Consider the following 15,960-nt stretch of genomic DNA (forward strand, 5'->3'; position numbering starts at 1 on the left):
TGAATGGTGAAAGTTTCCACATTGCCAGCTGTGGAGAATGATATCCTCCATTTAAACCACAGAACAGAAATAATACCCAGATGGGTTGATGATTGGTCTTGTGCCAAGGGTACCACTTGCAGAATACTGGGGCTTGACTTTGAAAACTGTTGTTCATGCAACAGAGATCAGTTGGATCAACTATATGGATTAATTTCTGTGGGGTAAGGCAGGCATGAGAGATGGGGAGGGATGCACCTGGAGAAAACATGCCTAAGCCATCCTTACTTAAAGAAGTCAGGCTTGCAATTTGTGCCGAGGGCTGGCTTTTCCACAACTGCAGAACTTCGTGCTTGTGTAGCTGCTTTACCTTGTTGTGTACCTCACAGACATGGAAAGCAACATGGGCTGATGTCATGTAACAGTTTTATAAACAAGATTTTTCAAAGATTTTTCTGAACCCAGCAGCTCAGTTCAGCCCACTCGTGTAGTGACAAGGACTACCTTACAGTCACTTCCTGTGCCTCTGCTACAGGAGCAATGCAGTAGTTTCTAAACTGAGCACCCCTGGTTGAAAAAAAAGAAGTCTGGAGATACTGTCACTAACATTTCAGTTCAGCAACAGCATTAGAAGGTGGCTGTTCTTTTCATTCTTTATGTTGGAACCATCTTCCTAGTTTGAGACTTTGTTTCTGCTTTTGCATCTACATACAGCCATAAAACTAGCTGGTGATTGTGTCATTTTAGCTAGTGCTGAATCACCTTTTCCTTCTCTACAGGGTAGCTTTAAGGCATGAGGGGAAAGGGCCCCCCCCCACTAGATGTGAATTGAGATCTCAAAGTGAAAAGAAGCAATAGACAGTATGAACAGAGGCTTATTAACTGATCTTAAGAAGTACTTGCATTAATGCAGGATCTGTTGTGTCTTCAACAAGTAGAAGGCTTCCTATCCTGTTTCTGAAGGCTTGCTGGGACACTAGTTAGTCTTCACCTCATGCATTGGGATTGCTGACTCTGTCACTGTCAGGATGCTCAAGCTGTAAGAGCAGCACTCAAGTGTTTAATGTTTTAGACAGACAGACATGCTTCCTGTCTTTCTTACTTTCTTCCAGTGATCGAGTCTGTTTCATTGGATCAGTTACCACGGCAGGATGCTACTTTGGACTTGCACTTTACCTCTCTAGCCTGGAATGACTTGCAAAGTTTTTATGATTCTCAGGGTTTTATAGAATCACAGAAGAGCTGAGGCCGGAAGGGACCTCTGGGGATCCTTTAGTCTAACCCTTCTGCTCAGAGTTGGGTAAGCTAGAGCTGCCCACAGCTGTGTTCAGCTGAGTTTCAGATATCTTCAAAGATATTCTGTAGCTCCTCTGTGAAACCTGTACCAGTATTTGACCACGCTCACAGTAAAAGAAGTGTTCTCACATTTAAATGGAATTTCTCATGTTTCAGTTTGTTCCATTGCCTTTTGTTCTATCACTGGGGACCACTGAGAAAAGTGTGCCTCTATCTTCTTCACATCCTCCCGTTAGATATTTATAACACTGGTGTCTCCTGAGCCTTCTCTCCTCCAAGCTTGAGAAGCTCCAGCTCTCCCAGTATCTGTTCCAGTCCCTTAATCATCTTCATGGCCCTTTGCTGTACCTGTTCCAGTATGTCCATATCTTTCTTGTATTGAAAAGCCCAGTACAAGATATCTTGCACTGGAGAGCCCAGTACAAGCCCAGTACCATATCATTGGTTACTCTAGTGGCTTCTGGGAACTGTGTCCCAGGGTGTATCACCGCTACCACTAAGGACATCTGCGCTGATCTAAGCAGAGTTGTTAGCTCTTCTGTACAAACTGCTGTGCCTATCGGCTGCCTCCGTTACCTGTGCTCTGGCCCAGCACTTTCATAGGTCTTTTCCTAGAACCTGCTAAAATGGTGCTTGACTCTCCTCGATCAAGAGTCACCTGTGAACAAAAGCTGAAAACGCTCATGTGTCAAGAAGAGCTGACAGAGCTCGATAGAAGCTGCTTGAGCTTACTAGGAGTCACAGCCTCCTGCAGCTATCCCTACCCAGCAGCAGCAGTTACCCTGGGTTTTTTCAGAGTTTCCAGAAGTCCCCTGACAGTCTCAAACAATGTCACCAGAAGATCAAGAGGATCTCGGCCCAGAGTCCAGAAACTGCTGCACAAATTGCTCTGTTTGTCGACTGGCTCAGTTAGCGGCACTGACAGCGAAGTTTCTGTCTTCTTCTTCACACTGCCCATCTTTCTTGTTAGCTCATGCGGCTTGCAACTTTGGGCACTAGAAAACAGTCTTTTTGCAGCTACTATTAATTTGGATCTTTTACTTATTATCATTTATTTGACTGAAACCTCTAGCTCCCTAGGTATGTTTCAGTAAATCAAGGCAATGTTTTTTATTGTTAATCTGCCCTGGTAAGATTCTCTGAGTATTTTCTATTTTTTTATTCATTCTGGGCCAATAGTCTTGAACCTTATTTATATGTCTTCAATAAACCTTTTTTAGAATCTCCAATAGCATTTGATTTTGATTTGCTATTTTTCACTTTTTAGTACATTCTTCTTAGCTAATTCATTTGTTTTTAATTCCAAAATACTATACTCATCAAGGAAGCTTGTTCTAGTGACCTTTTCAAGTGTTAAATTATCCTGTCTTAATTTTTCCTTTATTGCCTTTGGGCTTCATCCCATTAAGAAAAGATCCTATCCTTTAATATATTATCCCTCCTGTGAAAGCACAGAGTTTTCTTATCTCGTGGTTGACACCCACTAATCAATTGTAACAGTAGATTACTGACTGAATGCTTCTTGCTTCCAGTAGAAATATTTCTTTTAAACTTTAGGTATCAAATGGACTCATGATTTTTTTCTGTTTCACTGAGTTTACAACTAAGGACCTGTGCTTTGCAAGTAGCCATAAGTGTATGCCCCAAAATATTAGAGAAAACATGGTATTAGTGCTGCTGAATGCTTACTGGCCTCTGGTCCTGCAAAGATTTAAAGCATTAACTCTTCCCATCTATTCCAGTTCCTAGCACTGTTCCTGATTTCAAACCCAGTGGGTATCTCCACTGCCTTACTGCTCACAAAAGGTGCAATTAGTTAATTTTTTAAGCTCATCCTATATACTATCCTGTCTTAGACTGCTCACAGCAGTAGACCAGATAAAGAATAGCTTTTATTCACTGAGAGTTTTCAAACAACTCTTAGTACCTCTGTTTAGCACATATATAGAAAATTAAGCTGTACTGTCATAAAGTTCTTTGTTTTACAAGGTTAGGAAACTGTGTCATCTTTAGTTGCATGGGGATATACTCCAAGGCATACTGCCTAAATCTGAGTGTAGCATGAGTTAAAAGTTTGACATGAACAAGCTTAACTTAGACCAAAGAGCAGTGATGGATATGCTGATACACTCAAATCAAAGCTAAAGGTTTTTCTGGATAATGTGTGTTAATATAGTCATAATTATTTGTCTTAATGCAAAAATAGCTGGATAATTATAGAGGAGATTGGATTAGGGAATATAGCAGGTCTTCCTGGCTGGTCGAGGGATCCCCAGAAGTCCACTGTTGCATGCAGCAAGCCTGACTGTTCCAGAGAGTATATTCTGCTGTGCCAATTCACAGGACAATGGATTAGAAAACATGTCAAGACTAATAATACAGACATACTCCTGTGGGTTCTGAGTGGGAGTAACTGCACCATTTACTGACTAATCTTTAAACTTCTGCTAGTGAATGTTAAGCCATCCTCCAAAGCACCAACCTGTTTCAAATTCCTAATAGGGATATTGAATCTGTGCTGTCAGAGAAACCGATTACAGATTAAATTACTATGTCTTACCAGAGGCCAGATAATTCTGAAAAGCAAAATAACATGTTTTTCTTTCAGTTTTAAGGTCTCTGCTATGTCCTTGCAGAATTCTGTCAATAAAGATAGGATTTATTATCTTTATTTCTATTCTATCTATTCTATTCTATTTCCATAAACTGCATCTTTTTACCCTGTTGCAGTTAAACCTGAATTGGCCAATGAAGATATTATCTTATTTTACTATGTTTTAATTTGTCTGGGTTTAAATTCATTAAAAATACTGACAATATCTGTAGAATCATAACTCTAGTCTGAAATCTGTTATATCCATTTGTTTTGCTTAACCTTGACATTTATTTTAAGTGGAGTTTCTAAAGCATTACCTAATCTTCTTGCTAGTGGCTTATGTTTCTGGAATCATTACATTCTGTAATAAAAAAGCATTTACATTGATTTTGCTTATTTATGTCAGGATATTTCTGGGCAGATATTTATATTTTCTGACTTTAGGCATCTGATTTAGGAGGCTAGTGTGCTGAAAAAAAGAGAAAGTGGAAGAGGCCTTCTGACTGCAATTTGGGATTTACATATAACACACACTAACTTTGATAATGAACATAATTTTAGAAATTTCTGCAAAAAGACCCCAAACATAGAATTCTCAATTAATTTTGAAAAAGCCCCTCTGTCTTTGGTGATATCACAGGGAATGCATACTATTGTTCTAAATTAGATGCATAGGAATAAGCAATATGAATTAAGATTCCTATACCATGCACATGTATGAAAATTCTCTTCAGCTTCTACCCTTTGGCTTCATCTTTGATTAGGCTAAAACTGTTACATTCTTACAACTATCTTTCAAAAAAAAAAAAAAAAAAGTAAAAAAGTACATTTCTTCCTGATTTTTGAGCCACACAAAACTTATTCTTGGGTGACATATCTCCTGAATTAAGTTTAAAAGAAAGAAAGAAAAACAGATAAAGAAATGACTTAAAATTACATTTAATAGGATGGTAAGTATATTTCTGCAGATTATATTTAAAGATTTTCAGTCTATTTTCTTCTTAACTAAACTCCAGGTTGTCACATTGCAGGGGAAAGAAAGCACGGACTCTGAGGTTTCCCTTATTTATTATGTGTAACAGGTTTTAACTGCAGTAATACTGCAATATTCCAGGTAGGAATTTATAGAAATAAGTACAAGGAGGAGGAGTTGCAGGATTATTTGCAGGGTTGCTAAAGGTGACCGACACGCTATGCATTGGTCACCTCTCCTGCTTTCTGCCTGGGCCTTCCCAGCTGTGTGAGTGTGCGTGCGTGCGTGCGTGCGTGTGTATGTGTGTGTGTGTAGTCTTGCATGAGGCCCTTCTCCTTCTTTTGCAGTAATGTATGATGGGACCATTTCTCCCAGGTGACCTGCCTGAGTGCATGAGCCTTTGCATACTGAGGGCTTAAACACAGGAGCTTCACTCCGCTCTGAGGAAGAATTGCTTTGCAGACAACTTCAATTCACAGGCTGTTCAGCTCACAGGAGCTCAATGGCAGATTATCCTTCTGCCTTTCCTATGCCAGAGACTGTCCTTCTGCTTTTTTCCAAGGATTTCAGGAAGAAGGGTCTGTCTGTTATGCAACACATGGGATCCGGTTGTCACACATCCTTCTCAAGAATCCATATTACTCCTTGCATTACAGTCAAGTCAGTCAACTTCCAATGTGAAGTGAGCAATGCTGATAGCAGCTGAAGCAACAGTACATCCTGTAGCTCCGGAACAGCACAATGTTTTAACAACCTTTAATCTTAACTGAAGTAATGCAGTTGTTTAAACTTGCAGCAGCTATTTCTCATCCGTAAGAGTTATTTACATGCTGAAGATTTATTTTACAAAAAAAGAAGAAATAGTGCAACAGTTGGAATTCATGATTAAAAGACTTGGATAAAATTAAGAAGATAAATTAGAAAAGAAGTGACGAAGAAGAAAATTTAAAATTACAGAGACAGCAAAAGAAATCGACAGCTGCATCCTACAGGAAATTTAAATATTTTTAAGAAATTAGACTGAAGATTAAATCTACATAATGATTTCTACATAATGATTTAGTGGATTCCAGAAGGATATAAATACTAACTACACATGAATTTTAACCCTGCAGTGTATATAGCACTTCACGGTTTTTAAAGATATGCTAAATCATCAAGTGAACAAATGGTTGATGGATACCAGCTGAGGGAACAGTCCATTAGTTTTACTGGCTCTGATTCCACTATCACTCAATAGCTTTCAGTAGCACTCTTTAAGGAATTAGTTCTTGTTCGTAGGAGAGTTAGAACTGGGCCCACAGCAAATAAAACACTACTGTTCGTAACAATACTTTGGATTTACTCACATGCTCTGCAGTTCTGTATGTTTTCAGTTCAATGATGTTCAGAAAGAAAGGCATGATTCTGCCTTGTGTAATTCACAGCAGGAGAAGCAGCATAGTAATTCACAGTAATTCAATTCACAGTATTTCTAATGTTAGGCATACACACTGCATGTTATTAATGTGTCTGATTGTTAATTCCTGCATCATAAATTCTGAACTGAGATGCCTTACCACAGCTATAAACCTCTGTTGTGGTCATGGCCAGGGGCTTTTTGGTGTGCAGTCTTGTACATACCTGAGTTTGGGTTCCTAGCAATGGTTGCATTTTAGTGATGGTCCTGATAGGTTGGGTTGCATTCTGTTGTCTGCATTTTGAGGAAATGAAGAATGGAAGGTTATAACAACTGTTTATGACCTTGAAGTTCATGAAAGAATAGCGAGTATGTTCAGAAAAAAACCAAACCCGGTCCACTCAAGGATATGAGTGAGATAAATGAAAAATCTTAGTCTCCAGAGAACTCTCTTCCCACCAGAAAGGCTAACAAAATTATACAAATTGTTCCAGGAAGAGCAGAATTAATTAAATTTGGTTTAGTAAGGATTCAGGTCTGTTGTCCCCTACTGTTTCTCTCCCCCCCTTCCTTCCCTGATAATAACCAAAGCTCTCCTTATGGCACTGCTATGAAATGAAGAAGAGCAGGTCTGGAGCTATCTGTGTGTTGAGTGGTCAATGAATACGCACATGCTGATTTATCCTGCTGCCTGCTGCCAAAAGGAGTATGTAACAGCTGTGTTCTGCACGCCTTTCTTTCAATAGAGGAATTAATCTGAGTCTCTCTTTATAATCATGCACTTATTTTCACAAAATTTGAGAGTTCTGCCTCTTTTTCTTGTAAGTTGGCAAACCCCCCTTAGTAAGTACGGGAGAGACTGACAGAAGGATAGACAACATTATGACATGAGTCTTTTCCTTAGGAGGCAAAGATGGTATATTTGATGCACTAATTTAGTGTTGATACTAATGTTTTTTTTCAAACAAAGAAGCAAATTGATTTAGATCTGATTTCAGAGTTCAGTATTCCCTTAAGATCATTCAACTTGTCCCAATCCTTGCCTAATGCTGGCAACTGAAGTGTAAATATATACGTATCAGCAGGCATCCTACACTGGTTTGGGATTGGGGACATCTGTAGTTTGGTCTGGCCTGATGGCATTAATTTCCTTTCTCCTTGAGCTGTCTTACCTAGAAGCATACCATTTTGTTTGCATGTGTTTAGTAAAGAAAGTCTAGCTGTGCTTTACACCCATATTAGCAAGTCTAAGTGCACAGACAAAATTTCCCTTGCTGAATCATAAGGATTAGCTTATTCCTGCAGTATCTGTTTTATTCATGAGTTTACTTTTACTAATATCAAACACAGCCAACTTGCAAATGAACAACAAATCTAGAAATGTTTATTTAGAAGATAGTGGCTAAATGTATGAGTGAAATCTTCATTAAATTTCTCATCATAGTTTTTCTTCCTTTTGGTGCTTAGATATAGAAATACATTGCTAATTTACTTGGTCCTAGAAAGAAGCAGGAGGACTTATGGGTAAATTCACCCATGAGAAACTCTGTGCTGCTGGGGCTAGGCAGCTGCCTGAAGTCTGTCTTGACAAACATAGACAGTATTTCAGGCCTTAAAAAAAAATCCATAATCCATGAAGGAGCAGATCACAACTTCAGAAGGAACTGGATCCTGCCCAGTTTTTCAGGGATGTGCATCTCAGCCACTGAGAGTCTGAGCAGGAACACGAGTGGGATTGGTGACCGATGAGAAGATATACAGCTATTTTCTCTGTGAAGGGAAGCACGGTGGCCTCAAGAATAAGCACGGGAAGATTCTTCTTTGATAAGTGCAGCCTCATAAGGAAGGAGCTATTTGATAAGTGTGGCCTTGCTGGATCAGATAGGCTGTGAAGGCTTCTATACACTTGCAAGTTGTTTCAGGTCACAAGGTAGCCTAAGATCTAAATAGGAACAGGTGTTTCAAAAGCAGTGTTTCACACTGTTTTGCCATTCCAGGTGAGACCTCTGGCTTTTCAAACATGATATCCTCTCTGTGCTGTAGATCACTATGTTCAGGATAGATATCCCATGCACTGTCCCAAATTCAAACCCCTGGAGCAAACACAGCTGAGTGACATGAGCTCCACCATAGGCTGCTGGTGCTTGCAGACTGCTGCTATGTCAGATGTGCTGCAGTGATATTGGCCAAGGCAACGATGCTGATGGAAGTGAGAAATTATTTCTGCACGAATTTTCCTTTGAGCAGCTCTGCTAAATATATGACATTATGACAAACCTGAGCTGGGGGGCTGCTGCTGAAAGGAGCACCCCTGTTGCCTGGCTTCAGCCACTTAGGATCCTTGGAAAAATGAGAAAAGCGAGAATGTTGTTTCCTTTGCTTTTCACATTTGTGCTCCTTTCAGGGCAAGGGCAGAACCTGCCATTTCCTTACACTTTCTGTTTGCTAATTATTTAGGTCTGACAAATAAGGCACTTGGAAAGTGTGAGAGAGAAAAGGAACTGCAAGAAGAGCACGACTATGACTATGTGGATGAAAACATAATTGAAAACATAAGAAAAGTATTTCAAGACACCACAATTGGAAATAAGAATGTAGTCTTTGAAGAAAAAAGGTAAGTGCGTCCTATGATCATTATGGATGTAAACAAACGCAGTCAGAGTGATTTTCTGACTCATAATCACTGTTCTTCAAAATAAGATAGGGAGCCGTCATTGTTGCAAGCATATGTTTTGTGAACGACTCAGGAAGGGTTCCTCTGATGTTAACACTACCAGTTGTGAGCCACTGCCACTCCCAGGGATGTCATCTTTGTCAAAGTGGTACCTCCTGTTGTCCTGGGGATATAACTGCACAGGCAAGGCCAGACTTATAGGTGAAGACAAAATCTTAACTAGACAATTATAGTTATAAAAAGACATGAAGACTCAAAGAAAGCCTTTGTATCTGAAAGCTTATCTAATTTTTTCCATTTGTACCAATTTGATTCAACAGAAGTTAAACTCTGAATACAAACCTTGTTCTCTCTTTGACAGCAGATGCCATGTAATGCATAATTAAGGTTTGTCCCTTTAAAAAAGCTTCCGGGGAATTTTTTGTATTTCCACTGAATCTCTGTGTTCTGCTCTAGCAGCATCTGTGCCAGACTTCACCAACTTAAAGTGCTAGTGAAGAGGGCCTTTGCTTCACAGAAGCTCCAAGCATCATTTCCAGCTAAGAACAAATTGGATTTTTATCTAGGTCTGAGTGTAAGCTAAACTCTTTTCACTCATAGTTGAATATTCTATGAACGTTTCTTTATTTAGGTGAACTGCTTCTCTTGTTAAGAGAAATCTCTGAAAACCCAGCAAGGCCTGAAAGGTTTCAACAGTTGGAAAGATATAATTTATTATGAAGTGATGCTTTATTTCAAAATGTACTTTGTTTTTATTTTAAAATGACATTTCCATTCTGTTTGAACTAGACAATGCACTGGATCTGAAATGAGTACGGATATTTTTTTCTTTTCTTTTCTTTTTTTTTTTTTTGGAACATACCCACCTCACACCAAATGGCAGAAAACAGATATACCACTGAGTAGGAGCAGAACTGTCTTGAAACATGACACAACAGCAGGTTGATCCCCTCAATTTCACCATCCAGTATTCCCCAAATAATGACTCCTAACAATTTTCTGTCTCAGTCATTCTGCTTGTCTCCCCCCTTCTCACTAAATTCTCTAAATTCAGCACAAAGAGTGACTTTCGGTGAGGACTTGAGGGGGTAGTGGTGTTTTCCCCATCTCTGCACGCCTAGGTAAATGGCCTCTCCTCCAACCCTGGCAGTGGTACATTGCAGCTTGTTCTGATTTACCTAGTAATTTCCATGCCTTGCAGGGCAAGGTGTGGTATCACCTGCTTGCAGCCACAGAAGTTAAAAAGTTACAGGAAAGGCTGTCAGAAGAGGCAAAGTAGGACACTTCATACAATGCATGACTTCCTCAGTCCATATGCCGCTGAGGATGGGAACTTGTTATAGAGCGTAAACAAGGCTAGAAGGAGAGAAAGAGAAAACAAAACTCTCTTTTTGACTAAAATAGCCATGTTGACAATACACGTTAAGGCAAAAATACATTTTCAAGAAGCAATGTATGCCTAGAGACTGGAGAATCGGCCCCTAATTATGTTGCTTACTGTCGTGGCATCAGCTCTTCAACCCCCCGCCCTTTAAACTCCCTATCAGTGGAGGAGAGGTGACACTTTGTTAGTTGTCTAGTTTGAGGGCTTTAGCAAAACATGAAAGAAAAGGCCTTTGCTGCTGCTAGGGAGATCCCTCTCTGTCTTGGATTATCAAACAGTCCCATAAATTGTGGCCTTTCGTGGATGCCACTGTCCAGTTGGCCCTCTAAGATCATTAGAAAGCCAAAGAGCCCTTAGCTCTTCTGGCTTGCGGATCTCCTCCCCAATCATCAGAAATTCTCCATTATGACTTTTATCTAGCATTTAAAATTTATGTCAAGCTTCTGCCCATGTGCTTTTGTGAGTATTTTGAGAAATATGGTTATGATTTAAGCATATGAAGCTAACCTTTAATGTGCGCAAAAACAGAGTTGTAAAATTGATAAAACCTTAGAATCAGCTTTTGAACATGCATGCCATACAGCAGTTGAAAAGGCCTTTAAAAAAACAACTTAGCTGTTTTAGGCTTAGCTAATCAAATAATGAAAAAAAAATTGCCTCTTGCATCTCTGTCAAATGCTTAACATCCCGTCATATTAGTTCTACCTCAAGAACTCTTTCAGTTAACTCTTTCCCATCCGTGATCTTGCTCTTCTTTAGGACCTGTATGTCTTCAGTGACATTCTTCTTTAATTTTTTTGGAATATATGAATGAAATATATTGACCCAAATTGCATTAGATCAGTTAATAGGAAAAAAAATATTAATGAAGTACAAACACAAACCTTAACAGTCAGGCATACTTTAAGAAAAGCAGTACTCATTATTTTCAATATTTCATCTATGACTAAAAAAAAATCCTTCCACAAACAGGGCCAAAGCATGCCAGGATGATACTAGTAAGAACTAATCCTCATCCCGAACAGAAGGGAGAAATAAAGAACAGAGATTTGCCTCAAGTCATTGCTATGTTAATTTTAATAGAATAAATGTACCCAGAGGGTCAATGATGGTAACATGACCTCATCACTGCAGAACAATAAGCAATTAAACAAGTGATTTGACTACAGAGGCCTCAGCTTGCTATAGCAACAACTACTATTAACATATTTTAATCTTTCTTTAAAGAGTCAAAAGAAAGGAAAGAAAAAGCAACCCAAAGCATTTAAAATGCATCCAATGGACCTTTCTTTTTAATGACATCATGAGTTTCTTTCCTTTCATTGCCATTTTTTTAATAAGAAGCCCTTTCAGTTTGGCAGTCTTTTAGGAGGCATTAAAGACTGTAATAACTGTTTTTCTTGGACATGAGAGAAGTTTACTGAAAGGAGCTGGAAGAGCTCTGATGATGCTATAATCACTCATCTCATGTCCTTGAAAAGAAAAATGAGACAGAGGCAAGCAGAAGTGACAAGAACAGAACATCAAAACAGAGAACACAGTGTCTGTCTCAAGTGCTGATCGTTGCTGTTAACCTCCTGGCTGGAGATAGACAGAAACAGCAGGTCCAGAAACACGAAGAGCTGAAAATGTGCATGGGTGTCAGGCTGCTTCAGGACATTGCTCTCTAGACTTGAACTTCACATGAGTGCTGTCAAAGAATGGTCTTATTTGACTAAGCCCAGGCACTTATTAAATGAGCCAAAAAGAGAAGAAGTAGAAAAGAGAAAGAAATGAAGTAGAGAATGAAAGAACTAATGGGGAAAATGTTAGTAACAGGAAACAAATACTGTATTTTGGTCCTGGTAGTGCTTAGTTAAAGTTGGTAGTAGCAGGTGGTCCCACTGTCAAAGCAGGTTGCCTTTTCAGGTCAGGAAAATGAAAGCCCAACAGTATTATGATGGGATGCAAATCCCTGACATAGGACAGAGGAGCAGCCATGGTGATAGGTCTGAGTCCTGACATAGCTATCTTTCAGGCATCAATGCTTCCACTAAATCTTCATTTTTAAGATCTCCAAAAGACACTTGTTATTGGAATAGTCCTTATTAATGAGGCCTAATTTCTTTAACACTCCCACTTTAGTCCATTAATTCCTGACTTTGTTCTCTTCTTACCATGAGCTTAACAATGGAGATGCTTTTGTTTAAACAAATTACATCTTTTATTTTTAACTTGTACTGATTTCCTGTAAGTAATTGTATGAAACAGACTGAGGTGGAGCACTTTCTACCTTGTATATATCTTTTTATAGTGTGGCAGAGCTGGGAATAGAGCCCATTGGCTAAGTCTGAATAGCATATTGCCATTAAATTCAGCAAACAATCAGGACTTCCCCCCAGGCCTGCAGATCTTTTACTTTAGCCTGACAGCCCACTGGCTGGAGTTGGGAGCCTAAAAATTGAGTTTCTGTTTTCCTGGGTCCAGTAGACCAGCAACACTACAAAGGCTTCATTGATGTAGTTATGCTGGAGAAATAAGGGGCAAACTCTTCACTGGAGTCACAGCTTATACAGCCTGTATAGGTTAAATATTTCCCTTTACAGCATAAGCTCTGCTAGTAACAGAACAATTTACTGATATGAGTTTCATGCACTTAGGCAAAGTTGCTGGCATAGCTGTGTCAGAATCATATATTAGCTTTATTTTTGCTGTAGTCTCAGGATTGCTGGTATAATTGGACTGACAAACCATTTTATGGCACAGATGAGCCCTAACTCAGAGCCATTAATTTGACTCAAGAGATCATTCACCTGCACTCCCTGTGTAATTTTTACATCCAAATGAAAAGGTTTCCTGTTTCACCCTGCAATTTTATTTTGTTTGTTTTCAGAGACATCTGAAGCAGAATAATTCTGAAATTAACCAGAAAAAAATGGAAAGTTCCGTACTTCATGTATTAAGATCGACTGCAGTTATTAAAAAAAGCTGCTCAAGAAAATGCGTCCTTCTTCTGTCTCACGAAGAGCATATAAGGCTGTAATTCAACTATAATAATCCCCTGAGAAACTAGACTGCCTACTTAGTCCTAAATAAGAAGTCAAACCAGCTAATGTCTTATGACCCTGTGAAGGGACAAAATTCTTCATGTACGTATTTATTCATGAATTCAGACAATAATGCCAAGCCAAATCCCTCATTCTTATTGCACCTGAAATACCTCTTGATCTTCTGAACCACTGTAAGGCATATGTGAAAGGAATATCCCTTACTGAAACAGCTGCTCCACTGTTTTGTTTGCTTTCTGGAGGAGGGAAGGATAGACAGGGAAATGAAGGGTTGCCTAAAGTGAACCTCCATTTCTTTACCCAGTGATATATGCTCCAGGTTAAGGCTCAAAACTGCAATGGGCCAGATTCTGCCACTCTTTCAGATGATGAGTCATTGCGCTAGTGGTGCTGTTTCACAAATAATTCATCCATGGAAAGTAATGCTACTTCTCCCAGAGGGAAGTGCTCTTTAATGGGACCAAAAGTGTCCAAAGCAAGTAATGCTGCTGTCTCCATAACCCCTTGCAGACCTGTATTTACCTAGAATCACACTAGACCTGTGGAATTTGCCTTAGGTTCTTTAATCAAGGAGCAAATTGCTGAAAACACAACCACAGTGAAAGGACAGAACTGGGAGCAGAAGAATTGTCCATGACAGCCATCCTAACTGAGAAAAAGGAACATGCTGTCCACTTTAAGAGGTGCAGGAAGGAGCAGTGCTGAAGAGTGTCTCCTACTTCTCCTGGTACCTTGCACTCTCGTCCTTCAAGTAGTTGGGGGAAACAGGCAACACCTCCTGTCTCTCTGCTTCATATGCAAACAGTAAAGACTACTCAAGTAGAGTGAGGTCACAGGAAGGACAATAGAAGGTCTTTCTTCTAAAAAAAAAAAAAAAAAAAAAAAAAAAAGGCAACATGTTTTATTCAAAGGATTTCCTGTCCCTTTATAATTCTGCTGGAAAATAAGAGGCTGATTATATAAACATGGTATCTGAAAGTATACAAAATCTCCTTGCTCGGAGTGTGAGAGATCTTCCTTCATGCCCTGCCTCTAGTCTGTGTGTGCTGAGCAGCTATGATGAGAGGTTCTGTTTACATGGATGAGCATCTCTAAAACACCTTGCAGTGAATACACAATCAGTGCTGATATTATAGCAGCCATATTCCCGTCTGAGATTGCTGTGTACCTTGCAAGTCACACATGAGCTGCACAGGTACAGAGCACGTGACATGTTTCAGAGGTGTCAGACCTACTCCACAGGTACTCACAGAGCTGGTCTGTGTATGCAGAGTGAGTCTGATACCCATCATCTATGGCACATAAGTGTAATAACTGTGCAGTGCTTGCATAGTGAATGCTGTATATCTAGAAGCATTAGATCTAGAGCATCCGCGTGTACCTTTGGCAGTGTTTTCATTTTCACTGAAAATTTTTGAGAACTGATGTGTAAATATGCAGTTGATGTGCCAAGAGTTTCTAGTCTCACAGCAGCTCTGTCAAAGTGGTATACCCAGAAATCCCAGACAACTATGAAATACTAAGACTTTTCCCAGATAGTTTTAGAGTGAAGAAGGGGAACACATTTGGAAAGCTTAGACATACTGTATTTTCAGTCTTACCAGGGAAGCAGTAAGCTTTAGTAAGCAAGCCCTTACTGAAACATGGTAGCGTACTTTAAAGAAAAACACCTTTCAAGCTGACAGTATGGTACATTCAGACTTGATCATTAAAATCCCACTGAATGGTTAATGATCATTAATGCAAATAAATTTAGAATTTCTTTATATTGTTTTACTTCAATGTATTTAATATAAATGTTCATCCTCATTAAAATCAGTTACAATCCAAGTATAAAGTATATTGCTGAGAGTGCTTTGATACCATGCCCATGCAGCATACATTATTTTGCATATCATTAGTTAATTTTGGGGGGTTGTAGGTGTGTAAGAAACTTGTAACTGACTGACACGTTGCTTGTGGGTATCTGAAATACATTTTAAACACTTTGCACAGAAATCCACATTTCTCTGTGTAGCAGCTCATAACTGTCCAGTTTGTTATGCCAGCAAATCCAGTCTGGTGTGTGAATAAAATTAATTTGTTCTGTGTTTTACTGACTTTCTTTTATTTTTCTGCTGAATGTGATGTTGTCCTCTTCTGGGCCTGAGAGAGATGTTATGTCACTTCACTCAAATGCCAGAAGCCTGAGTTTTGTAGCTAGAAAGGTAGAGAATGCGGCCATTGGTAATAACGTTACCAGCAGCTTGAGGTGGGCTGTCTTTCCCCTCTACTCAGCACTGATGAGGCCATACCTGGAGTACTGGGTCCAAGTTCTCCAGTACAAGAAAGACACGGAGCTACTGGAGCAAGTCCAGCAAAGGGTTACAGAGTTGTTTAAGGGACTAGAACATCTGTCAGATGAGGAGAGGCTGAGAGCTGGGACTGTTCAGCTGGAGAACAGAAGGCTCAGGCGATCTTATCAATGTGTGTTAATACGTAGTAGGGAGTGCAGTAAAGAAGACAGCCAGACTCTTCTCAGTGGTTCCCAATGACAGGACAAGAGGCAGTGGACACAAACTGCAATACAGGAAATGCCATTTAAATGTCACTGCGGAGCTGGCCAACATCAG

General features: G+C 39.5%; 1 protein-coding gene across 1 annotated transcript in view; it reads left to right on the top strand.

Moving 5' to 3' along the window:
- The window catches only part of THEMIS (thymocyte selection associated), an 84,874-nt gene extending 69,485 nt beyond the window's left edge, over window positions 1-15,389 (top strand). The window contains exons 6-8 of the mRNA XM_062570913.1: window positions 8,184-8,199; window positions 8,735-8,857; window positions 13,174-15,389. Of these exons, the coding sequence (XP_062426897.1) occupies window positions 8,184-8,199; window positions 8,735-8,857; window positions 13,174-13,183 (149 nt within the window). The 3' untranslated portion in view covers window positions 13,184-15,389. The remainder of the gene's footprint in view (window positions 1-8,183; window positions 8,200-8,734; window positions 8,858-13,173) is intronic.
- The last annotated feature ends 571 nt before the right edge of the window (window positions 15,390-15,960 follow it).

The sequence above is a fragment of the Rhea pennata genome, chromosome 3, assembly GCF_028389875.1.
Source record: "Rhea pennata isolate bPtePen1 chromosome 3, bPtePen1.pri, whole genome shotgun sequence".
NCBI lineage: Eukaryota > Metazoa > Chordata > Aves > Rheiformes > Rheidae > Rhea > Rhea pennata.